This window comes from Neophocaena asiaeorientalis, unplaced genomic scaffold, assembly GCF_003031525.2.
Source record: "Neophocaena asiaeorientalis asiaeorientalis breed wild unplaced genomic scaffold, Neophocaena_asiaeorientalis_V1.1 scaffold226, whole genome shotgun sequence".
In the NCBI taxonomy this organism is placed as follows: domain Eukaryota; kingdom Metazoa; phylum Chordata; class Mammalia; order Artiodactyla; family Phocoenidae; genus Neophocaena; species Neophocaena asiaeorientalis.
This window is the reverse complement of record NW_020173037.1, coordinates 8,251,542-8,278,857: the sequence shown is the minus strand read 5'-3', so window position 1 is coordinate 8,278,857 and position 27,316 is coordinate 8,251,542. Positions and strand designations below refer to the sequence as shown.

The window sequence follows — 27,316 nt, the reverse complement described above, 5'->3', positions numbered from 1 at the left end:
TTTTTGTGGTACGCGGGCCTCTCACTGTTGTGGCCTCTTCCGTTGTGAAGCACAGGCTCCGGACCCGCAGGCTCAGCAGCCATGGCTCACGGGCCCAGCCGCTCCACGGCATGTGGGATCTTCCTGGACCGGGGCACGAACCCGTGTCCCCTGCATCAGCAGGCGGACTCTCAACCACTGCGCCACCAGGGAAGCCCTGTAGTTATTTCTATATTTTGCTGTTTCATATTTTTATGTAAGGATAATTAAAACCAGAAAGGTCACCTTTTTGAAATGTCAACTAAAAACAGGGACAAAAATTATATAACTTGAAGTAGTTGGGAGTCAGAAAAAGTCCTGAAAAGTGAAAATTAAATACTGAGTATAAATGTATTTTGTTCTATCACTAACATTACTTAAGCTACACTAAGAGATGATGCATAGAATTCTAAAAAATGACATTCTTGGCCTAATTTTCCTTTGTATGATAACATTTCCCATGTGAGTAGCAGTCATCGTAAAGACGGTCAGTTTTACAAAAATATTTGAGAGCTTATCAGTTTTTCCAGGAATCTATTATCCTATAGTGTTCAGAATACTTTCTTGGGAAGAACTTTATAATCGTTGATATTTTTCCTTCAGTTGTGATGCGTAATTTCTGTGTTTTCATTGGTTAATGGCTTTGTGTGTGAATTTCAGTTATTTCTAACATCGCTTGTAATCAACTATTTGCAATCTTATTTTTTTCAAGATTTTCAGTTTTACTTTATGGATGATTTGCATTGTGTATAGGCGGTCCCACAGCATTTCAAAATGAGGAAGAGACTGGTAAAGAAATTGACATAAATCTGTTAGCATGAAAGTTTGAATTAATCCTGGGGAATTAATTCTGCCAGAGATTGGCTCATGGAGAGTATTTTGTAGTGTTATGGCCTGTGTAGCCATCCAACTTTGTAACTTCAGAGGTTCTCATAATGGTTACTTGGGTAATAAGGACTCCCTGTATATACTTCCATTAGAAAACAAAGAAAGATAGCAAACAAGTATGATTTTAAATGTTAATGGTTTGGGAATTCCCTGGCGGTCCAGTGGTTAGGACTCTGTGCTTCACTGCAGGGAGCACAGGTTCCATCCCTGGATGGGGAAGTGAGGTCCCACATGCTGCACGGCCAAAGGAAACAAAATGTTTTTAGTGATTTAAGTTAACTGTAAATGTCATTTTCCATGAAATGGGTCTGCTGATTTAGTCTGTGTCTCCAGACTTTTATTCCTTTCTCCTGTGTCTTCCACTGTTCCTTCTGTTAATACCTATTGGTAACAATTCTCCAAATCGGTTACTCAGTTCACTATAAAATGCATCTTGGAAATGCTGGTTTTTCTCTCCTTTCCCTCGAGGTGATTGTGCATGAGTGGCTGGTACGTTGTTAGCACTCGTGCTTCTCTTTCTTTTGTCAGAATAATGGTAATAATTCTACCAAGTTGTTTCAGTCAGTTGTTAAAAGTTTGGAAGCACTGTGGCTATGATTCCCATTCCTTTTATCAACAGATTGTGAGACAAATAGTTAAGTTCTTTATTCTTTGTAACTAACGTATCATTGTAAAATGGGTGTACTGGGTCCTACTTTGTTTTACTGAGATCATTGAACGGGCAAATAAAAGTAATTCTAAATGTTACATATGTATAAAACTGCAAGAATGCTTAGTTATTTAAAGGATACTGCTACAACATGGAAACACAAGATGTGAAATGTAAAGGCTAGAAAAAAGTTATGAAGAAATAAAGTGTAGTCTTAAGTATATGGTATAATTGAGAAATTTCATACCCACTCTAAGTTTGAAAAACTTATTTATCAGTTTGCTTTGTACCCAGAACACATTTTTCCATAGAAGCGATTTTATGGTCTTTAGAGGTTTTTCTATCCAGTCCACAAAAACCTATTCAATTCCTAATTTCCAGTTCTGCAAGTCTCAGTGTAACTGTGTTTCTATGGAAAAGCATTCATCATTCTTCCTCAGGATATTAGGAACACGTTTAGATTTACTTCTAAGTATTTTCCAGAATTCTTTTGGTTACATGTGTGAATCCATTCCAGTTAGCTTACGTGGACCAAAAACACTGATTGGCTCACATGACCGTAAAGCCCAGGGGTAGTTGTGCTTTTTGTCTTTTGGTTATGCTCAGACAGTGGTCTGGACCTCTCTCTCCATCTTTGGGCTCTCTCAGGAGGTGGCCTTCCTTCTCAGGGAGCCTGGAGTCCCCCGTGCTCATATTTATTCCTAATTCTTACAGAATGGGGGATGGGGTAACCAAGCAGTGACTGCAAGACCAAGGGCATGCGAGTGCCACCCTTAAAACTGGGATGATGGAGAACCAGTCCCTCAACGAAATCAGTGCGCTTTTACCGGGACAAGGGGGGCTAGGTGCGGGGCAGGCCACACGGTGAATATTTATGCCCTGTATTTCATCCGCACCAAAGGCAGGCACTTTCTGGAACTGTTTTACCCTTCTCTCCTCCTCACCCGATGCGATGCCTCCTGCTGCCGCCCAGATATGAAGGGTTGAATGGGATGAGGCTGAATGGGTGTCTCAGAGTTAGAGCCCTGGGAATAGAGAGAACTCATCCCAACCCTTGGTCAACAATAACTGTAGGCAGTTAGAGGAACGTAAGAGAATATGCCATTTGATAAATACTGCCATTTAGTTATCAGGTGAGTTAGGTTTATTTTGTTAAGCTCTTTACATTTTCCCCTGGTTCTGTGTAAAGAGAAAGTGTTTGTTCTTAGGAAACTGAAGGGTGAGTATTACATAGCAGACCTAGAAGGCTTATTCTCATGCAAATCTTGTTCCCGGTACTTGGAAAAAATCCTCAGTAACAGTCTTTAGTGTCAGGCCCTACCTTCTCCATTTGCCTGAGGATAAAACCACATGAACTAGATGTTTATTACTGGTTTGGGATGTCATTTTTACGTAGAAATCAATTTCTGCAAAAGCTTCCATTTTCTAAGCCCTACAGAGCAGAAAATCATCTGTTTTTCTTTGTTCTCATTTCATACCTCATTTGATTTCACTTCATGTATGTATTTATCACTCTTTATTAGCATCTCTACATCGTAGAGGTCTGTCAGTTACTTCTTCCTTGCCTCAAATATTTCTTCTCTAAGATTAGAGGAAGGCATATACTTAAAGTCTCTGTGTTGTTTTTGATAATGAAATAAAGACCCACATGCTGTGTCATCTCTATTTCCCATTTATTGGTTCGTTGAAGAAATATTCAGAGTATCTGCAGTGTATTGGGGGCTGTTCTAGGCCCTGCGGATACAGTCTCTACAATGAAATGCTCTGAGATAAACAGGGGATGGAGAAAAACTGGACTATTGTCTGTCCTGCCCACTTCCCCTCTGCGTACAACATGCTCCCACTGTGGTGGGCTGCCTTCTGCCTCTCTTGCAGTATCCAGCTAAGTCATCACATCTGTCCTCACGTTCTCTGATCCTCCCAGGTGGTTGGATTGTGTGCCTTGCAATTATCATGCTCTTCACTTTGCTTCATTCTGGGACTTTGTTATTAGACTATGATTTATGTCCAGTACCTATCATAGTAACTGACATTAACAGGCATTCAATGGATGTGTATTGAATGGTTAACATATAAAGTAGATAATTAAAATATATTTCAGGTCTGTATACACTGTTAGTAATATTAGAAAGGTGAAAAATGTTAAAAAAAATTTTTTTAAGGAAAAACCCAGAAACTTTTTCAGTAGTTGTTTTAACTACCTTGTAAGTTGCCTTAAGCTTTGTTCATGTTGTTGTGTGTATGTGTGCAAGGCAGGCGGGAGGGAGAGGTAGATTTGTTTCTTTAGAAGAAATAAAGGAAAACATTAACTGATGGGGAAGATATGTATTTTCTGGGTTTAAACTATCTCATTTAATTCTTAAAAGCCTTCTAATGAGTTACTATTTTATCCGCTTTCCATACTTGTGGAGATCAAAGTTGTAGCAGTGGTAATGTGTTCAAGATGGGCTTCAAATGGATTCAAAGGCAGCGCTCTTGGCTGGTGTTCCTAAGCTCCTACACGTGGTCTCCTGTTGTGAGATGTTAAACTGAGTCCACTCCAACCCCATCTTTGTGGAGTCCCTCCATTGGTCCTGAAACCAGGCTCTTAGGAGTCTTTCTGGCAGTGTTTAATTCTTTTGAGATTTATGTCATCCTCTTCCTGAAGCCTGTCTGTCCACCTTGGGTCACATGAAAATGATTTGAATCTGGAATGGCTCTTACTGTGTGTCAGGGAAGCTCTTATAGTTCCTGGCAGTAGGGCTGCTCTTGGGATACCTGCCAGGATTGTACCTGCTGATTATACAAGCCAAGAACAACAGCAAGGATTAGCATGGCCAGTTAGTACGGGTGCCTTTGTGGTTTATTGATTTCCCAGAATGGGAAGAAAATCCACTTATTCTTTCCCATTATGGTCAGGTGTAGTTGGGTTGTTTATTGATTTCCCAGAATGGGAAGAAAATCCACTTATTCTTTCCCATTATGGTCAGGTGTAGTTGGGTAGTAGTGAATGAAGTAAGCTGATACTAGGCTACAGTAATTGTATCAGGTAATTAAATTTGCTATGAATGGTTGATTTAAAGTGCTCATTTCATTTACTTTTTATAACTTACTCCATTTTTTAATTACAATTGGAAGAAAATTTATATATTTTTTAAATGTAAACATTTAAAAAAATGTTTCCTAATTTGTCTCATGTGCTCAAAGAGCTGAAAACAAGGTGTGTTTTAAGGGAACTAGTTGGTTTTCCAAATCATGCAGGAGCTGTCGTGGTTGATGTGCAACGTTCGTTCAACCCTAGATAATTACTGTCAAACAGTTGTGGTCATCCTGCTGCTCTTGCCAGTTTAGGAATGGAAGTGGGTTCTGGTTCTGACTGTTAAAACTGAACGGGAAGAATGGTGAGAAGTTCCAGGAAGGATTTCCTCAAGCCTAAGAGAAGCAGAACAAGAGGTGGTCCTTTGCTTCTGGACATCATCTTGTCTGAAAGAGGAGCTTGCAGCTGGGAGAGCCGGGAATGCCACCCTGAAGATGAAGCCAGGGCTGAGAGCCAGCCCACCTGCTGTTAACTAATAAACTTCCTTCCTGCTCAAGCCAGTGTGAGTCGGTGTTTTGTTGTTTGCAGTCACATCAGCATCAGAACCGATACGTTCATTTCATAACCTGATTTTGAAGATTCATTTCAGAGCTGTGTCCTTGCCATGTGTACCTCATAATAAATCCAATTTGAAAACCTTTCCTTTGCCTTATTTTATTTATTTTTCTTGTTTAACTTTTGTTTACTTTTTGCCTAAAATCTTGTATGAGACATGGATTTACCACTATTTTCTGGGGTATACTTCATGGATTCATGGATTAAAATGGACTTGGGTAACAGAAAACATTTTGGAAACATCACAGTAAAAGCTTCCACATGGGTTATCAAAACAATAAGAATTATTCTAAAATGTGTTTTTGTTAAATATTAGGAAGTTTATAAGGGTCTGGGGAAAGAGATGTGTTAATGCGATTTTCAGCTTCTTTGAAGTTTACAAAATATTTTTGCACGGATTTCACCTCTGGAAAATGGCTGTGACCAGGTGTTAGTACATTTACAATTCAGCTGCTGCTTTGGACAGAAAAGAAAGCTACTCAATATTTTCTCTTGTTATGCGCTTTTGCTTTCTCCTGTTGTTTTTCACGTTTTACAATGTCAATTTTAGAGACGAATAGCTCCCAGCTGATTTAGAGAAAGCTGTTTATTAGGGGCATTGTGGGTCTGAATATTGATGTACTAGTTGTTTTCAAGCACTTTTAGGATCAAAATTTTTTTTCAAATGAAACTTTTCTCAGAATCCAGTAAGAACGGGATTTTCAGGCAGCTTAAATCTTTATTGTTTGATGGGGGAATATTTAACTGCTTACTGAACCCATGGAGCACAGTTTTGAAAGCCTGCTACAGATGGGATTAGTGAAGAGTGACCCTGTAATTTTTCATCCAAACTGAGATGCTTTTGAGTGTGAAGTCATTATACCAGGACAAAAGACAAACCAGACCTTCCGGGCAAATTAGGCTTGTGGTACTGAAATGGTGGATGGTGCTAGAGCACAAATAGGCATCTCGTTGGTAAACAGTAGCAGGGAAATTGATGTGAGCCCGCCTTGCCTCCTCTACAGCCCTAAGACTCGCTGGTGCAGCTATAGCCTTGGCCCTGCAGTGAGTCTGTAGCCCTTTAAAGAGCAGAGCAGTCACACACGGGATGTGCTCAGCCCTTTTGCAGCAGTTTATTGAGCACCTGCTATGTACCAGGTGTTTTCTGAGATGCTGAGAGTGCAAAGATAAATGACTTGATTCTGAAGACTCGAAGTTTAGCCTGTTCATTCAGCAGAACTTGGCCGTAAGTCCATACCTGTTCCAGTAATAGTTAAGAGACATAAGCATGGCTTATTTAAGTGGAAAAAGACATGGGAATTTTCAGCCCTGAATTTGGAATTTGAAATGAGATGTTTTAATAAGCCTTCATCCCTTACCCCCCATGCCCTGAAAGTGAACTACAATTAGGATCTGTGCCTATTTGTGTATGCTTTCTTAGGAATCTATAGTTAGGAGTAGAACACGACTGTATGTATTGGTGTTTGTTTTCTAACGTTAGTTTTTTTGGGTAAGTCATATCATAAATAAGTAACTAGGGGAAATATAAATGATGAGGTGGGATCCTGTGAATCTGTTTCAGTGTCTTTTTAGGATTTGGGAGAGGATGGTGGGAGGGTGTTTTTGTCAGTGGGAGAAAAATGAAGAGATACAGAAAAGGGAACGATAAGGGAAAATATAAAGAACCAAAACAGAAGAGTAAGTGACACTGAAATGAGGATTTTCCAGACTGCAATAGCATATCTCCAGTGAGTTTTATAAAGCTGCTTAAGATTAGAAAAGACCTCTCAGTTCTGTCCTGACCTTTTCATTCCAGCTATTGACATGCAGAACACGTGCTCTTTAGTAGCTACTCTTGGTACAAGATTCTCGGTGGGGTAGCGAAGAGCCTAGGGTTTGGTGAATGGAATTGTCAGGCTCATGACAGTCTAATTTAGTTTTCTAAATAGCTGTATTTAATTGGGGATGTATTTTAATGTGCTACATATAAAATATCAAAGAACTAGCAGTATAATAGATTTTAGACCAGCATTGACTTTAAAAATCATCTTTCATGTTAATTTACCCTGATGTCTTATTTTCCTTAAGACAAAAAAGGAAAAACATAACTTTTTTTCCCGTATTTTTCTATGGAATAATATTGCTCATAAATGTTACCTTTAGAAGATTGTACATAGTGACTTATGTATTATTTCCTCTCATATTTAACTATAGTTTTCAAGAAGAATAATTATATATAAATCAAAATATGGAGTGCATGCAATTAACAGTAGAAGGTTCCAGAATATCTTAATTGTCTTATTGCTGAATTCGGAGTCCAAGAGTTAGAAGCTAATTAGTCACTTACGAACACGAGAGGAGATTGAACTCATACTGAATTTCTTTTGGCAAGTTCAGATATGACTTTTTATTTTATTTTGCCTATTGTTTTTGTGACTATATTTTAGAGATTTGTGAATATTCACACAATGATTTATTATTATTTTTTAAATGAAAAGTTCATTTAGGCAAAGAGGTGTTAAAGGCCCAGGTGAAGTTAGAGAACAAACTATTGCCCTACTTCAGTTTTTAAGCATATCAACATTTTCCTGTAATATAAAGTCTTGGAAACTTTGAATTACTGGCAGTATTGATGAAGTGTTTGGAAACATTATTTTACTTGGTTTTACATGTCAAAATCTTTTTAAAAAAGAAAGAAAACCTTAAGTTAACTTTGTGAATAAAAATGCAGGCTTTAAAGAAAGATCTGCTCCAAAGCCAACAGTCCCACCAGAAGAGGCCGAGCCGTACCCTTGGCTGGAGGATCAGGTTCTGGAGGGGCCAGGTAAGCTCTCCTCTAATTCTGACTGGTTGCACCTCAGCTGCCAGGTACCCCAGGTAGCAGTGTCCACAGTCATGTTTTACCCATCATTTTGTTTCACAATGTTTGCAGAATAGTGAAATGCTTTCTCTTCTTCTGAAATTTTATAGTGAACTCTATTCTTTTCTAGAAAAAGTTTATACAGGATCGTTTCAATTTTTGAGATCAAGAATCCAAGGCACAGAGGAGATTTCTCCTTGTCTGAGCATAGTTAGAAACATTGTGAACTAAATGCTATATTTCTTGATTCCAAGTCCAGGACTACTGTGTCATATTACATTGAAAGTAAAATTACACACGTACCGTTACGCTAGTTTCGTCACATTATTTAACAGAGGAGGTCTGCTGTGTTTCCAGTCTTTTTAATATGAGTCTCCTGTCTACAACAAAAGACTTCTCAGGCCTCCGTGTGATCCTCTGTGAAGCCTCTTTTACATTTGCATGAATTCATAGCTCATTTCAAGTATTTCCTCAGTCACTCAAGGGCCTGTGACCCATAGGATGAAAACTCCTGAAGTCTCTTAATAAATTGGTAAATTAAATTTGGTTCCATTACTATCATTTCCTATTCGTGCTTTGATTTTTGTTGCAAAGTACTATTTAATTTCTGTACATTTTTCATTTACCCAGTAGTTCTCAAAAATTTGGTTTCATTTTGCCACCTATTGGAAGTGTTAGGTATGACACTGCATATTTACTGGCAACTTTATTTGAGTCCAGATGGTATCGATACTTGGGCTGACTTTATCACTAGGTACTGGTGAATACTGTTTGATTTACCTTCCTTTCTTTTAATAAAAATCAATATGTTGCTCTTATTTTTTGTTATTGCTCAAGTAATCCCCGGAGGATTTCCTCTCCCATTCCTGTAGAATTGCTGTAATTATACCATGGCTTCAGAGCAAGAGTGATTTTTTTTCTTTTTTTTTTTTTTTAAGTTTTATAATTTGAATGTATATTTGGATTTAGCACCTCAGTTTTACTTTGTACTAGATTAATCTATAATTTTAAAAAATCTTGGTTTTCAAAGCTGGTACTTACTCCGAAATGTACTATTTGCTTTCTCTCCTCCTTGTTTTATTCTTTGTTCATATTACTCTTTGCATATTACTGATAACTTGTCCTCCTAAGTCCTTCAGTTTGTTAATTTGAATGTATATTTGGATTTAGCACCTCAGTTTTACTTTGTACTAGTTTAATCTATAATTTTAAAAAATCTTGGTTTTCAAAGCTGTTACTCCGAAATGTACTATTTGCTTTCTCTCCTCCTTTTTTTATTCTTTGTTCATATTACTCTTTGCATATTACTGATAACTTGTCCTCCTAAGTCCTTCAGTTTGTTATCACCTCATATCCTTTTCAACTTCTTGGTGATATTTGATTTAGTTTAAATGTTGCCTTCTCAACCTTCCTCTTACCTAGGTCTTTACCTTCTGTCTTCTCTGACTACCCACCTATTCTATAAACAGAGGTACATATCTTTCATTAAAACACAATGAAATAACCACCCCTTTGATCCCCACAGTTCTCTCCATTTGCCTTCCAGTCTCTCTCCTTGTTGTACTAGCTACACGTTTGAAAGAAGAATTTGCAGTTCCTTTTTTGCCTTATTTACACTTAGTCTTTAACTCACTGCAGCCTGGGTGGTTTGTTTGTGTTTTTTTTTGCCTTTACTCAACTTCCCCAGGGGAAAGGAGGGCATTAGAGACTCGTGGAAAGATTACACAGCATGGCGCAGTCACCAAGTTCTAAGCCAGTGCTTGTAGCAGATGATTTTAGAGAGGCATGTGAAGGCTAGATTGTGGAGGTCTTGCGTTTCCTTCTGGGGCTTCAAGGAACTTAGATTTTCATCTGTTCAGGCAAAGGAAGCCATTAAAGGGTTTAAGCAGAGGAACAGAGTGCCAATCTCTACTTCTCTTTACTCACATTATATTTTCTGTGGCTGGTGCTGTCAGCAGTTGTAAAACTGGGAACTCTGCTAGGAAGCTGTCGTGGGCATTGTGTGAGGGAAGAACAGAGATTGGGAAGGTCTCCTATAATTCTGTGAGAATATGTATAAAAGTAGTTTGTGAAATATAGACATCTATAAAAATAGAAGGCACTCTGTGCTTTAGAAATGGTTTTGTAGTATAATTAGCATAGTAGAGTCTTACACTTTTTTCAATCTGAAGTTCAGATTAACTTACTCTGTTTTTGTCACCGAAGATTAGTTTGTCAGTATAACTGATGTCGTTGGCATTATCTCATTTGATGGCATTCCTGATACTAAGTCTGGTGCTACTCCTATATAGTGAACATAGATGATGTCTGTTAGACAGAAAATTTAGAATAGTGTCGATGTAATTACAGCTTCTTGTTTGTTGTATGATATTGCAATAAGCCTGATAATCCGACAAGCACCACAGTGCAGTCACACTGTCATTACTGACGTTGTTCACGTCTGTAATTTACATTATGACAGATGTGACTGTCAGATGAGGTTCTCCACAGCTGAGAGGATTGTCTTGTAAGGTCTTCTACTCACGCTTCCTGACACCTTCTGGGAGCAGGCAACCAGCCATCCCAGCCGTCATACCAGCCAGGGAGCCCTTTCTCCTGACTATTGGGAAAGACAGTGGTTGACCATGTACTTTAATTTTATTGACCTCTTCCTCCACACTTTATCTTTATTTCCAAGTACTTCCTTTTCTGAAAGCTTTGCCCTTCGCATTTGCTTTTTCTATCGTTATTGTGAATTTTGTTAACTAGAAACTGAAATAATTTTGCTCTGAGTTTTTTTTTTTTAAAGAGAAATCTGAACCCGAGTTAGTTTCCTATGTTTTAAAATCTTATGAAGCTGTTTAGCATTTATATCTGCTGTCAAAATAAACCCAACTTTAAATATCTACCATATTTGCCAACATAAAAAACGGGCTAAGCTGATAGGAAAAGGGTACACAGTTGATTAGTCCAATATATTCATTTTAATGTGTATATGTGGAGGCCATATTTCATGTTCTATGTTAATGTCTAGATTTTTTCTACTTAGTTATGTTTTAATTATTTTAGGGCCTCAGAATATTGAGGATGAAGTACAAGAACAAGTTCAGTCACTTCTTGATGAAACGGTGTATGCAGAACATGGTATGAATTAAAATCTATGTTTCATGCATTACTAAAATAATGGTTAATTACCTTAAATGACTTGGACATTATTTTGAAATTTAAATAATAGTTAAGTGGGCTTTTTTAAAAGCTACTGGAGGACAAGTATTTCTAAAATAACATTACACTCATTTTATTTTACCCCATTTTACTGTTAAGAGAATAAGCAAACAGAGACCAGTGATACATCAAGAACAAATACCTCAGCAGCCGGGAGGAGGGGAATAGAACAGAACCAAGCAAGCTGTAATGGGCCCTCCTGGAGCTGTCTTCAGCCCTCAAATTATACTGAATGCTTGGGTGGCCGCCAAAGCAAAAAAGGGGAAACTTTAAGTTATGTAGGTCACATTACTAGAGAAGAAGTAAACATGCTATTTACTTAAAGAATCTAAAAAGTTTCTTATGTTAAGTTCTGTACAGAGAATATTAAATGATACTATAGAAACCAGTGTTTTTAAGATTTTATAAGACTGTTTCTTGAAGCATCTGTTGATAAAAGCACAGAATCTAACCCCAAAATGTAACAGAAGGATTTTGAAGAGGGCAGAACACATGGTATCCTGATACTTCCAGTGGTTTGGTGTGAGTTGAAGGTAGTCCTAGAGGAAAAAAAGTAATGTTTCTTAAAAACAAACAGAATTCCCTATCATTTAACTTGAGCTTTTGCAGGCCAGCTAAAGTATCTTACTCAGTCTTAGGTATTTGGGGGTTAAATGTAAAGCATCCCATCCAGCTCCATCTGTGCTCCTTCGGGGAGACCAGCTTTGGCTGCGTTGTAGGTTTTTGCCCTGGGCTGCTAGGAGTCTAGGAGCCTGTGTCCTTTTATTACCAGTTTCTTCTCAGCTAGAAAAGCTACTTCACCTGAGCATATCTGCCTGTATAAGCAAACGCAGGCTTTCCCTTCCTATATCTTTTTTTAATTTTTTATTTTAACCTAACACAAGGATTATGCAATCTCAATACATGATTGATTTCAGTATGTTGAGGTAAGTGCTGTGATGGTGAAACACGTGATGCTCTGTGGGGTTAGCAGAGGCTTCCTGGAGAAAATGACATACTGATTTAGGAGCTGGAGAATGGTGTAGTGCTTTGCCAGGCGAATGCTATGAGTAAAGAGTAATGCTTAAGCAAAGGGCATGGCATGTGTGAAAGTCCAGAGGTCAGAAGGGTCTGAACGGAGGTGGAGAGATGAAGGGAAGGGTATTTTTACTTGATTCTAAGAGGAGTTGGAACCATTGGAGGGTGTGAAGGAGTGTTGTGTATTCTGTCAGTGTGAAAAATAAGGTGAAGGAGATGTCAGCAGGGAGATCAGATGGGAGGTGGTACCGGTGACCCAAGTGAGTCGAGATGGTTGGTCAAACTAAATTTCACCAAAGGTTCCAAAGGTAGGGGAAGAAGGAAGTGAAGGATGTGGTAGACATTTAGGTGGGTGGGTGCAGGATGCCAGACAGAAGAGAGAGGAAGCCAGGCTAGCACTGGATTGTGTTCCTTGGACCTCTTCTTTATCAAGACTTTCTCCTTAGAAGATCACAGGCCATGACTTTAAATATTATTTAAATATTAAATATTGCTTTTGAATATATATCTACAGCCCTCATCGTTCATCTAAGCTCCTGGATTGTCTAACTGCATATTCAAACATGGGATTGTCTAACCCATGTTTTATGGGTATCTCAGACTTAAAATGTTCCTAAAACTGAATTCTTGATTCCTCTCCAGCTCACAGCTCACCTGCTCACCTGCAGCAATGTTTTACTCTTATTCTAGTCTTTAATTAATGGTCTCCCTATCCACTTAGTTGCTTAAGCTAGCATCCTGGGAGTTTTCCTTGATTTCTCTCTCCTCTTCTCCCCTCATATGTAATCCATCAGCCAATCCCTTCAGCTTTGCCTCCAAAACGTATTTTGACTTCTGCCATGTGTCAGCTACCACCATCCCCTCTTCCCATCCACTTGGGCCCCTGTTTCCATCTTTGCTCCTCTGCACCCCCCGTTTGATGTGGCCGAGCCCACTGTGCCTTATCTGGGCCTGGTCTCTCTCTCTGTGGTCACTTTTCTCTAGCTCAACTGGCCTTCCCTTTTTTCTTGGTCATTTCCTGTCCCTACCGTGGGGCCCTTAACTTGCTCTCCCTTCTGTTAGTGTGTGCGTGTGTGTGTTCCAGTCTTCACATCTTATCAGACCAAACTTGGCCTCCCTGACACCGTCTCTAGAGTAGACTCTCTGTCCCTGTTATTCTGTATCTCACTGTCAGTTTTGGGTCCTGCGGTTGCATTTATAAGCTGTGTGGCTTTAGTCAAGTTCCTCGAGCCCCTCATCCTTCAAAGTGGGATAATTGCTACCTCATAGGGTTGGTGCAGCAGCAGCAGGAAGGCATGGCAGTGCCTCCGGTGAGGTCTAGCAAACTTTCAGGAGACTGTTTTCCTCACGGCAGGCTGTCCCTGGGCCATGGAGACTCACAGACAGTGTATGGTCTCCCTATGAGAGCAGGGGCTTCCATTGAGTAGATGGCTGAAAGAGCTCAGTCCCACTCACATAAAAACTGTAAAATTAGGGCTTCCCTGGTGGCGCAGTGGTTGAGAGTCTGCCTGCCGATGCAGGGGACACGGGTTCGTGCCCCGGTCCGGGAGGATCCCGCATGCCGTGGAGCGGCTGGGCCCGTGAGCCATGGCCGCTGGGCCTGCGCGTCCGGAGCCTGTGCTCCGCAGCGGGAGAGGCCACAACAGTGAGAGGCCACAACAGTGAGAGGCCCGGGTACGTTAAAAAAAAAAAAAAAAAAAAAACTGTAAAATTAGACTGAGTAAATGAGAGTAAGGGAAAAGGAACATGGCAAGAAGAAAAGAAGAAAAAGAGTTGTACGGTTAGTGACAGGAAGAATTGGTGATTGGTTTGCTGAGAAGCAGAAAATCTCAAATGAGGAGAAACAAGATAGCAGGCTGTGATGAGGAGACAGAAGACAAAAAGTATCGACAGAAAAGGGCCTAGTAGTCCAGCAACACCTGAGAACGTCACTGGGCCACACCAGAAGTAAAGTGACCAAGGGCTCTGTCCTGCAGTGTGGTGGGGGGAGCTCCGTAGCAGTGGAAGTAGTAGTACTGTTATTACTGGGATGATGATGGTACAAATATTAATGACAGCAGAAGCAGCACAGCAACAATAAAACCTAAATACTTACTATGGGCCAGGCTTTTTTCTACGTGCTTCAGTCCTCACAACAATGCTGTGAGTAGGTACTCTTATTATTTCTTTTTTATGGAAGAGAAATCTTAGGCACAGAGTCATTAAGTAACTCTCCCAGGGTCACACAGCTGGTCTAGGGACAGACCTAGATCTGGAGTCAGATATTCCAGATCGCACACTCCTAGAGCAATACTGCCCTGCACACCTGAGTCTAGTTCCCTTGAGTTCTCTCGTCTAAGGGCTGCATCCAGAGCATCCTCTGCTCGAGGCCATGGCAAGTTACTACTGGGAGAATGTCTTGCACCACGATGACGAGCTAACCCACGTGGCAGTGGAGTTACGCAGCATGTCCAGTGTCTACACAAGAGAAGCAGAATGATTCAGTGTATCGTGAACGTCTCAGAAGAGAAAATGAGCATCTTAGCATAACTTAAAGGCTAAACGTAGGAACCTTTAGAAGCAAACTGTAATGCAGCTGAACCAATGCGGATGACCGGGCATACGGTTTAGCTGGTGGCCTGATGTTCTTTGTAATAGAATATTTGCAGAGAGTTACTTAAGATTGTTACATGGAATTTTACGTCAGTTCTCAGTGGAAGGTCGCAAGGTGACCTTTCCTCTGACCTAGTGATAACTGAAGAGGCAAATATAGTAAGACTTCTGAATTCATTTATTCACTTATTAAATATGTATTGAGAACTTCCTATGGCTAGTCATGGCCCCAGGGGCTGGGCATACATAGTCACCAAAATATGTGAGGTCCCTGTCCTTGGTGAGTTTATGTTCTAGTGAGAGAAGACCTGTTACCCCCTCGGGTGGACTAGCCCTTGGCCAGAGAGAGGGCAGAGTTTCAGCATGTGCAGTGGCCCAGAAAAGGGCGGGGCATGCCAAGCAGCTGAAGTGGGTATGTGGCAGCCTTTCAGTTGGGGCGTCTGTGTCTGTGTGGGCTGCTGCCTGGGGCCCTTGCTATAGGCCTGTGTCACTTTGTTCATTATCGTTGTTCAAGGAGAGGACCTGCACCAAGAACAGGATGCACCAGCAGGAGAACTGCAGCCCGAAGACGGTATCTTTGCAGGAAGTGATACAGATGACAGATATGAACCTGTGGGGACTGGAGCAGTGCATGAAGGTAGAACACAATTTTTTGGTTTCAGAATAAAACACAATAGGTAATTTGTAATTACGATTATTGAAGTTTTCTTAAACACCTTTAAAACCAATATTTAGCTTTTATCTAAAGTTTTTTTTTTAAGTTGAAGCTGAAAACTTCAGTTAAAATCAGTCTTTTCCCTAAAATAAATAGATATCCCAATTTTTAAATTCAAAATACGTTAGGGGAAATTCTAAGGATATATACATTTCTTATAGGATGTAAGTGAAATCCTTCAGCACATTTACTTTTATTGTACTCTCCTTCCTAGAGTACGATTTGTTGTAAGAAATTCAAACAACGGATGAAATATTGACCTTGATAATCTATCACAGGCTCTTGTTCTAAAATAAACTCTATAACTACAGTGGGTAGAATACAGTTCATAGCCTAGGCATTGGCAAACTTTTTCTGTAAACGGCCGGCCGGTCAATATCTTAGGCTTTGCGAACCATGCAACCTCTGTCCCAGCTACTCATCTCTGCTACCACAGTGCAAAAGCAGCCCTGGACGATGCCTAATGGATAAGTGTAGCTGTGTTCCAGTAAAATTTTAATTAGAAAGTCAGGAGATAGGCCCAATGTAGACTACATATGGACCACAGTTTGCTGACATCTGTGTATATCAGTATTTTAAATTAAATGCTGGTTATTTAAATATCAGTTGAGTAGTTTACTTTGTATTATTTGCAATAGGCAAGTCAGAATTATTGCTATTCACTACTGACATATAGAAAAATTTTTATTCGTATACTTATTGCTCTGCTCTGCTTTAATGTGAGGCTACCATGATTATTTGGAGCCCTGCTGAATTAAGTCCACGTGCTTTTTTCTTGTGGTATCTATTCTCTGTACTCTTTTCTTAAAGTAGTCCTTTAAAACCTTAGTGGTTTTAAGCCACAAGTTTTGTACTCTGACTGATTTTTGTCATTTTATTTAAAATATATAAATGATATCATTTTATACTTAAAATGAGTACTAAGGGAACCTTGTTTATTTAAGAGGGATGTTGTATTTCTAAAGAGTGATACAGGAAAACAAGCCTATGCTGAAACCAGGGGGAGTGGTTCATGACACCAACACAAAGTGAACTGTTACATGATGCACCCCGCTGTGTAGTAATCGTCAGAGTCTGTAGGACCCATGTAACAACGCAGCACCACCGGCCGCCAAGTGTCTAGACTGGAGGTGCCTGGTAGGGTTCAAGGGTTAGCTCAGCCTAAGTTGAGTTCAGAGAGCCGGACAGAATGGTAAGAAACAGGCGGTAGATCACATCCGCAGCGCTAGTCAAGGTAGGAAGGTCTGGAGCCATAGGGTCGTGGATTCAGAGAGACAACCTCTTATGAACATGATCCACTAAGATGGGCTGGTATCCCACCACACCACTTCAGATCCTGGCTGCATTTTAGTATTCCCCGGGGAGCTTTTAAAAGAATTCCGGTGACCCACCCTGATCAAAGTGAATCAGAGTGTTTGGGGTACGCAGCCCTCAAAATGGACGATTATAAAAGCTCTCCAGGGGATACATAATTGCTGGCAGCATTGAGCCCAGGTATGGTTCAGCTGTTTCCTGTCTCCTGGGCCTCCCCTCACTTCCTGCTCTGCTGTGTCTGCACGGGTTAAGGCTTGTGCTCAGAGCCAGTGGGAATCAGGCAGAACACACAGGACTCGTCCCGGCCACGTAAGAATTGAGAGGTCAGGTAGCCTCAGAAGATGCAGTGGTAAATGGTTGCAAGGACTATTCTAAAGCATAAACATTATGGAAATGTTAAGTATGTCTACTTCTCACAATATCTAATATATTGGGGAACTACTTGAGAAGCAAACAGCTCCTAATTTATGAATGAATGTATTTCCAAAAGCTTATATTGATGCCTGTTGTTGAGGAAATGCACTTTTCCATAGAAATAACGTTAAAAGAGATGGTTTGGTTTCCACACGAACCTACAGAATTGTATATAGTGCATAATTTGGGGGAGAAAATGTAAGTTCAAAATGCTTTTGAACTTGTGTTTGATTCCAGTTCGATTGTGCATTGAAAATAGGCATTTACAGGGCTTCCCTGGTGGCGCAGTGGTTGAGAGTCCGCCTGCCGATGCAGGGGACACGGGTTCGTGCCCTGGTCTGGGAAGATCCCACATGCCGTGGAGCGGCTGGGCCCGTGAGCCATGGCCGCTGAGCCTGCGCGTCCGGAGCCTGTGCTCCGCAACAGGAGAGGCCACAACAGTGAGAGGCCCATGTACCACAAAAAAAAAGAAAGAAAGAAAAGAAAAGAAAATAGGCATTTACAGACTAGCTTTTGAACTTTAGACCTTTAGTTATCATGCATATCATGATTTCTATGGGAAAAACTTTTCTAAGTTCTGAGTATGAATGCTGATGAAATGATTTCCACAATTCCCTGGAATCTCTTGCTGTTTCCCATCTTCAGCCAGGATAGCTCAGGAAGATTGACAGTTGCTCAGAATTTTGGTGTCCTAGATGCTGCTTACACAAAAAATTTCAGTTAAGACCCTCAAAGAATCTGAAACATAAGGCATTTGATATTTTTGAGGCTAGGAGTTATAGACTGGGAGTAGGAAGAAACACTTCTAAAAAGTTCATAAATTGAAGAAACCTTATTTTCTGACCTAAGTTTTAATTGGGACATAGATTCAGTTTGAACATAGAAGTTGCTTGTTAAAAGTCTTCAGAAATTAGGACTTCCCTGGTGGTGCAGTGGTTAAGAATCCGCCTGCCAGTGCAGGGGACATGGGTTCGAGCCCTGGTCCGGGAGGATCTGACGTGCCGTGAAGCAACTAAGCCTGTGTGCCACAACTACTGAGGCTGCCCTCTAGAGCCCGCGAGCACAACTACTGAGCCCACGAGCCACAACTACTGAAACCCGCACGCCTAGAGCCCGTGCTCTGCAACAAGAGAAGCCACCGCAATGAGTAGCCTGCTCACCGCAGCGAAGAGTAGCCCCCACTTGCCACAACTAGGGGAAGCCCGCGTGCAGCAACAAAGACCCAATGCAGCCAAAAAATAAATTAAAAAAAAAAAGTCTTCAGAAGTTAAAAATATTTACACTCCATGTGGCTGTTAAATAACAAGGGTCACATGAGTGGCAGCACTTTGCCATCAGCGGTATGTGGGTGAAGGTATCAACCCATTTACCTTTTAGCTCCCCAAACGTATAAAGGCTCTGGGTTCTTCCTTTGTGTTCTCGTGTGGAGACAATGCTTTTGCGCTAGAAAATGGCAGGAGCGTCTAGAAAATAGAACAGCACAGTGGAATGTGATGGGGACATAGCTTTGTCACCACGGTGTTACTCTGTCTAAATTTTTCTCCCTCTTTATCCCACGTTATAGTGTTTGTCATCCTCGTGGGGTTGTTAAGTGGATCATATAAGAGAATGTGTGCGACGTTTCTAAGCGTAGTTCTAGTGAAAGATAAAGTGTTTAGCAGACATTTAATTGATCTTTTCATGTTTTATTTTAATAGTTATTTGCTTTCAAAATAAAATCAAGGATAAACATTCATTCAGAATATACATATACAATATATAAACATACCATTTTATGAAAGTAACAATATTTATTTAATGTTATTTTTTTCAGTAACTGAAGATAGCTACCATGTAGAAGAGACAGGTGAGATTTTAATTTAATACTATTATTTTTTGCTTAGAATGAGTCTTTTCCTATAAAAGAGCATCATGAGAAAGATAACATTATTAATTTTAATATATTTTATATCAAATATCACAATACATAGTTAATAATCATTATATAATACATATTATATCACAGGTTTATATATGTGTGTGTATATGTATGTATGTATGTGCTTACACACACACACACACACACACACACACACACACACACATATATGAATATAGTTTTTGTGCTTTTGAAAGTCTACTTCCTGAGGATAAATTCCCAGTAGTGGGATTATTAGGTCAAAAGATAATGTGGGAGTTTGGGATTAGCGGATGCAAACTAGTATATATAGGATGGATAAAGAACAAGGTCCTACTGTAGAGCACAGGGAACTATATTCCATATCCTGTGATAAACCATAATGGAAAAGAATACAAAAAAGAATGTATATATGTATAACTGAATCACTTTGCTGTACAGCAGAAATTAACACAACATTGTAAACCAGCTATATGTCAATAAAAATAAATAAATAAATAAAATAGGAAAACAATGGACGGATAAGAGAACAAACGATACTCTACTCTATACAAAGTAGTAACTAATAAGAACCTGCTGTACAGCACAGGGAACTCTACTCAATACTCTGTAATGACCTATATGGGGAAAGAATCTAAAAAAAGAGTGGATACATGTATACATATAACTGATCCACTTTGCTGTACAGCAGAAACTAACACAACATTGTATTGGGTTGGCCAGAAAGTTCGTTTGGGTTTTTTCATAAGATGTTACGGAAGAACCTGAACTATAAATCAACTCTACTCCAATAAAAATTAAGAAAAAAAAAGGTACTGTATAATTGCATGCTTTGTAGTCTTAAATTAGCAAGTGAGTGAATGGTCAAAATTGTGTATTGTCACATGTCACGTGTCCCCAGAAGGTATGACCACACTGGAGATGGACACACCCTCTTCCCATAAGCCTGTGCTGTTGGCCGGTTTTTCTTCCAGTGTTGGAATAGATCCCTCTTTCTGTGCTTAAGGACCACAGGATATTGTTGGCTGGCATTTAGGACCTATATTATTTCAACAATAGGCACCTGTAAACACTAGAATTACATTGCGGTCTGGGGGTACTCAGGTGTTGAGTCCAAGGTACGGGCTGGGGATGTGTGTCCTCGCTCAGGCTCACTCAGGCAAGTGCCTGCTGGGTGCCTGGGAGGAGGGTCCACCTGCACTGCTCTCTGTGTCTCTGCCTCACTTTTTGTTTTGTGAATGTAGTTGAATTTGCATAAGCTAAATGAGAATATAGCTCCACGATTTTGTGGTGCAATTAAACTGATGATGGAGACTTTCTTATTTACCTTGGTATTTGGCATTTAGCACAGTTAGTACCTGTTTGTTTCATGAATGAATGTAAGTTTGAGCATCATTTGATTTGATTTCTCTCTTTACTAGAAATTGTGCTTGTCTTGTTTTAACTATCAAGTGTAATCCTTTTCTGAGACATATTTGTAATTTCCTAATTGTTTCCTAATTTATAGCTTCACCAGCCTACAGTCAGGATATGGGAGACACGATATATGAACAGGAAAATCCAGGTTTGTGATATATGTTTCTGTTTGAGGCAGTGGCCAGGGTCATTTTCAACCAAGGTTAATGATTCACTCTGATCCAACATAGAAATCTCTTTATAATACTCAGTCATTTTTGGCTGCCCATATATTATATACATTTATGAATATAGTTTAATATTACATGAAGAAATGGGGGAAAAGGGGATGTGTTTTTCAGACCACTGTTGGGATTTTGATCTTTGTAGAGAGGATACTGGAAAGAATAATTTGGAAATGAACGAGGCAGTATGATTTAGTGGAGCCAGACTGGGTACAAACGCTGCTCCTTCCTATCTTTGTGACTGGAGAGAAAATTATGGAATGTTATTCAGCTTACATTTTATTAAATAATGATAATACTGTCTATCCTACACATTTGTGAGGTTTAGAATTAATTTGTAAATGTTTTAGAATAGTGTCTAGCAATGTGTTTGGTTTGTTCAGGTTTGTCAAAAATGTATGCTTTTTCTTTTTAGATTCCAGTGAACCAGTGGTAGATGATGCTGGAAGAATGGATCAAGAAGCAGGTATGGACATTTTCATTGGATGTTAAACATACTTCCAGCTCTATGGCTGCAATGCTCTGTTAACCTGGTGACTTTTCTTTCAATGGGTGAAAGACATAATTTTAACACCTAATATAAGACTTTCTGCTTTGCAACAAAATTAGATTATTCAAAAAATATCAGGTTTCATATTTCATCTTATCTACCACCACCTCACAACAAAAGAGGATATTAATTCCTAATGTTTCTTTTGAATGTCTTGCTTTATGCCCATCTGAGGAATTTTTTTGGTTTTTGACAATACCTCAGCTTTATTTTATTTTATTTTATTTTTTAACGACTTTATGGGAATGTAATTCCTTTACAATGGTGTGTTAGGTTCTGCTGTATAACAAAGTGAATCGGCTATACATATACATATATCCCCATATCTCTTCCCTCTTGCATCTCCCTCCCTCCACCCTCCCTATCCCACCCTTCTAGGCGGTCACAAAGCACCGAGCTAACCTCCCTGTGCTATGCGGCTACTTCCCACTAGCTATCTCTGCATCGGCAGGCGGACTCTCAACCACTACACCACCAGGGACACCCAGGGGTAGAGTAATCTTGGTTGTACGTTTTTCCCTTTCATCACTTTAAATATGTCCTGCTACACCCATCTGGCTTGCAGAGTTTCTGCTGAGAAGTCAGCTGTTAACCAATGGGGATTGATTAATATGTGTCTTGCTGTGTTTCTCCCTGGATTTATCCTGTATGGGACTCTCTGTGCTTCCTGGAGTTGATTGACTATTTCCTTCCCCATATTAGGGAAGTTTTCAACTGTAATCTCTTGAGATATTTTCTCAGTCCCTTTCTTTTTCTCTTCTTCTTCTGGGACCCCTATAATTCGAATGTTAGTGCGTTTAATGTTGTCCCAGAGGTCTCTGAGACTGTCCTCATTGCTTTTCATTCTTTTTTCTTTATTCTGCTCTGCAGTAGTTATTTCCACTATTTTATCTTCCAGGTCACTTATCCATTCTTCTGCCTCAGTTATTCTGTTATTGATACCTTCTAGAGAATTTTTAATTTCATTTATTGTGTTGTTCATCATTGTTTGTTTGGTCTTTTAGTTCTTCTAGATCCTTGTTAAACGTTTCTTGTATCTTCTTCATTCTATTTCCAGGATTGTGGATCATCTTTACTATCATTACTCTGAATTCTTTTTCAGATAGACTGCCTATTTCTGGTTCATTTGTTTTGTCTGGTGAGTTTTCATTTTGCTCCTTCATCTGCTGTGTATTTCTCTGTCTTCTCATTTTGCTTAACTTAACTGCATTTGGGGTCTCCTTTTCACAGGCTGCAGGTTTGTAGTTCCTGTTGTTTTTGGTGTCTGCCCCCAGTGGGTAAGGTTGGATCAGTGGGTTGTTTAGGTTTCCTGGTGGAGGGGACTGGTGCCTGTGTTCTGGTGGATGAGGCTGGATCTTGTCCTTCTGGTGGGCAGAACTACGTCCGGTGGTGTGTTTTGGGGTGTCTGTGACCTTATTATGATTTTAGGCAACCTCTCTGCTGATGGATGGGGTTGTGTTCCTCTCTTGCTAGTTGATTGACACGGGGTGTCCAGCACTGTAGCTTGCTGGTCGTTGAGTGGAGCTGGGTCTTAGTGTTGCAATGGAGATCTCTGGGAGAGCTTTCCCTGTTTGACATTACATCGGCCCGGGAGGTTTCTGGTGGACCAATGTCCTGAACTCGGCTTTTCCACGTAAGAGGCTTAGGCCTGCCACCCGCCCTGAGCACCAAGAACCCGTCAGCCACATGGCTCAGAAGAAAAGGGAGAAAAAAAAATAAAGAAAGAAAAAATAAAATAAATAAAGTTATTAAAATAAAAACATATTTTAAAAAATTAAAAAGTAATTTAAAAAAAGAAAAGAAAGAAGAGAGGAAGCAAACCAATAAACAAATCCACCAATGATAACAAACACTAAAAGCTATACTAAAAAAACCGACAGACAGAACCTTAGGAGAAATGGTAAAAGCAAAGCTATACAGACAAAATCACACAAAGAAGCATACACATACACACTCACAAAAAGTGAAAAAGGAAAGAAAACTATAAAAAAAAAGGAAGAGGACAACCAAATCAGTAAACAAATCTATCAATGATAATAAACTCTAAATACTAAAGTAAGATTAAACATAAAACCGGAAGCAAATTAGATGCTGAAAGCAAACCCCAAGTCTCCAGTTGCTGCCAAAGTCCACTGCCTCAATTTTGGGATGATTCGTTGTCTATTCAGGTATTCCACAGATGCAGTGTTCCATCAAGTTGATTGTGGAGATTTAATCTGCTGCTCCTGAGGCTCCTGGGAGAAATTTCCCTTTCTCTTCTTTGTTCGCACAGCTTCCGGGGTTCAGCTTTGGATCTGGCCCTGCCTCTGCGTGTAGGTCATCTGAGGGTGTCTGTTCTTTGCTCAGACAGGATGGGGTTAAAGGAGCAGCTGATTTGGGGCCTGTGGCTAACTCAGTCCAGGGAGAGGGAGGGGTACAGATGCGGGGCGAGCCTGCAGCGGCAGAGGCCAGCATAACGTTGCAGCATCCTTGCAGCAGCCTGAGGTGCGCCGTGCGTTCTCCCGGGGAAGTAGTCCCTGGATCACGGGACCCTGGCAGTGGCGGGCTACTCAGCTCCCGGGACGGGAGGTGTGGATAGTGACCTGTGCTTGCACATAGACTTTTTGGTGGCGGCAGCAGCAGCCTTAGCGTTTCATGCCCATCTCTGGGGTCCACGCTGATAGCCGTGGCTCACGCCCATCTCTGGAGCTCGTTTAGGTGGTTCTCTGAATCCCCTCTGAAGTAGTCCCTGGATCACGGGACCCTGGCAGTGGCGGGCTACTCAGCTCCCGGGACGGGAGGTGTGGATAGTGACCTGTGCTTGCACATAGACTTTTTGGTGGCGGCAGCAGCAGCCTTAGCGTTTCATGCCCATCTCTGGGGTCCACGCTGATAGCCGTGGCTCACGCCCATCTCTGGAGCTCGTTTAGGTGGTTCTCTGAATCCCCTCTCCTCATGCACCCTGAAACAATGGTCTCTTGCCTCTTAGGAGGTTCCAGACTTTTCCCTGAGCTCCCTCCAGGCTAGCTGTGGCACGCTAGCCCCCTTCAGACTGTGTTCACGCAGGTAACCCCAGTCCTCTCCCTTGGGTCTGACCTCCGAAGCCCGAGCCTCAGCTCCCAGCCCCCGCCCGCCTCGGCGGGGGAGCAGACAAGCCTCTCTGGCTGGTGAGTGCCGGTCGTCACCTATCCTCCGTGCGGCAATGTCTCCGCTTTGCCCTCTGCACCCCTGTTGCTGTGCTCTCCTCCGTGGCTCTGAAGCTTTCCCCCCTCCACCCCCCGTCTCCGCCAGTGATGGGGCTTCCTAGTGTGTGGACACTTTTCCTCCTTCACAGCTCTCTTCGAGAGGGGCAGGTCCCATCCCTAATCTTTTGTCTCTGTTTTTTCTTTTCTTTTCTTTTCTTTTTTTGCCCTGTGCAGTCTCATGGGGAGTTTCTTGCCTTTTGGGAAGTCTGAGGTCTTCTGTCAGTGTTCAGTAGGTGTTCAGTAGACGTTGTTCCACATGTAGATGTATTTGTGATATATTTGTGGGGAGGAAGGTGATCTCCACGTCTTACTACTCCGCCATCTTGAAGGTCCCCCCGCCAATCTGAGGAAATTTTATGAAAATAATTTACCTGCCCTTTCCTCTTGTTGTTTTTTGGCCAGAGGCATTTCTCACTGATTGTGCAAACATTAATATTTAAAGGAACCGAATTCTGTATTTGAGATTAAGTTGTGTTTTTTAGCTAAGCAATTACACAGAATGACTCAAGTAATATTGTAATAAGCAATACTTATTAAATAAATGGTACTTATTTTGGTTTTACTCTCTTTTTTGCAGATGACATCACCTACCAAGAGTATGATGAGCAAGGTCTGAAAATGCTTCTTGACCTTAAGTTACCTACTTGTTTTAAAATCTACTCAGAGTTTGACTGTGAAGTATGGAGAGTAGTATTTTAGCTATAAATATTATACCATAACTTAAAAGATCCAAATGAATGGGTAGTTCTCAAAGAGTTTACTTGGGGAGATTGTCTACCTATTCCAGTGGTTCTGCCATTGCCTAAATTGTTTCTTAAATTCTTTGCAAGGTGCCTTAGGAAGTGGTTACAAATTATTCAAGAAAACACATCTCATTACTTTATAATCATAGCTCTCTTTTAATGAAAAATAAGTCCCATGCTTGAAAGACTACTTTAGTCAGAATTTAACTACTCTAGCTGCTTCTGCAGATTCATTGTAGTTAAATGAAGATGACTGATCTGCCAGCATGGAGAAAGGTGTAGCAGAACTTCATTCCAGGCTTCAAGGCAGCATAAAGAAGATAGTTCTGGCATCAGATTCTGATTTAGACAGTTATAGCTCCTCTTGTTGCCCCAGCACCTCTCATGCTGTTTCATTAAACTCCGTGAAGTAGACTATGTTTTCACTACTTCCCAGATGAAAGAAGTAGGGTTCAGAGAATGTAAGTAATTTTGCATAAGTCCACATGACTAAGAAGTGATAAAATACCAATGGTGGATCGTTTTTATTCTAATACCTTCAAAGATGACTCTGTAGAAGGAAAGAAGCCCATTGGGTATAACTGTCTTTGAAACAAGAAGGATGAAGAAATGTGTAGTGCTTGAGTCAGATATGGAGGACTTCCTATGTGCTGGATGGTTTTAGGGCTTGACATTCAGTTATGAATAATATAGAGTCTCTACTTCCAAAACATTTGTGGTCTCATGTCAGTTGGTGAATCTCAAGTGAAGAAAATTAGGAAGGGCTGCATGTAGATCTAAGATGCTGATTTATTAATCATGTGATTTTAAAATTTTAGACCCTACCAAGATCACCATCCACAGTGGCTGTTCCTAATGGGATATGAAGGATCCCATTGGAAGAATCCTGCAGTCTATCTCTAGGGACTAATATATATTTTTTTATAACTTGGCCACTACAATTGAATTTAGATTTTTTTTTTTTAATTTTGAATTTGAAGGAGAAAATAGGAATTTAGAAGTTGCACGTAGATGTGGGATTTGAGATAGTTTTCTAATTTCTGCCAGTCACTGTGGTGTTTTTCTAAATATGCTGGAAAGAACATGTTTGGAATGCAAGTTGCAGACTAGATCTAGAGAACTTTAAAATCAAATTTGCAAGAAGTGTAAAATGCTAAAAAAGATGTTGTGAAAGTAAAGATATTTTCATAGGAAGAATGTCATAATAAATATAATTTAAAATGTTAACAGGGTAAAAATATGACCTGAGGGGTCATCAAGTTTTGATGAGATACTTTGAATTACCTTGTTATAGAACATAAGCTTTTTCAAATCAAATAGATATAAGAGAACAAAGGATTCTTCATTATGTGCTGAAAAGATACCATTGTGCAGTTCAGGAACCCAGACAGGGAAACCAAGTGACCAAATATATATATATTATACACACACACACACACATACACACACACACATACACATACACATACACACACATACACACACACATACACACACACACATACACATACACATACACACACATACACACACACATACACACACACACATACACATACACATACACACACATACACACACACATACACACACACACACACACACACACATACACATACACACACACACATACACACACACATATACACACATACACACGCACACATACACACGCACACACACACAAACACACACACATACACACACACACACACACACACACACACACACACACACATACACACACACACACGCACACACACACACACACACACACACACACACACACACATACACACACACACACACACACACATAAAGCTGTAAGTCGGGTGAAAAGAAAACCATTTTTCAGTCGGAGAACAGAATATATTCTGTATTAAATGTTCCAAATTCTAGGACCTGGAAAACATAAAGCTTGTTAAGGCTGTAGAGGGAACCAGCTTTCCACATAAAAAATGTCCTGGAAAGCATTAAGCCT

General features: G+C 40.3%; 1 protein-coding gene across 9 annotated transcripts in view; it reads left to right on the top strand.

The window, feature by feature from the left end:
* ASPH (aspartate beta-hydroxylase) overlaps window positions 1-27,316 on the top strand; it is a 262,524-nt gene that overhangs the window by 55,426 nt on the left and 179,782 nt on the right. For all 9 annotated transcript variants that reach the window (XR_003002936.1, XR_003002933.1, XR_003002935.1 and 6 more), the window contains exons 4-10: window positions 7,897-7,989; window positions 11,074-11,148; window positions 15,353-15,475; window positions 19,095-19,127; window positions 20,686-20,742; window positions 21,234-21,284; window positions 25,170-25,202. Coding sequence is in view for 2 of the 9 variants with exons in the window: in XM_024742547.1 (XP_024598315.1) it covers window positions 7,897-7,989; window positions 11,074-11,148; window positions 15,353-15,475; window positions 19,095-19,127; window positions 20,686-20,742; window positions 21,234-21,284; window positions 25,170-25,202 (465 nt within the window). In the remaining 7 variants the exon portion in view is untranslated. The remainder of the gene's footprint in view (window positions 1-7,896; window positions 7,990-11,073; window positions 11,149-15,352; window positions 15,476-19,094; window positions 19,128-20,685; window positions 20,743-21,233; window positions 21,285-25,169; window positions 25,203-27,316) is intronic.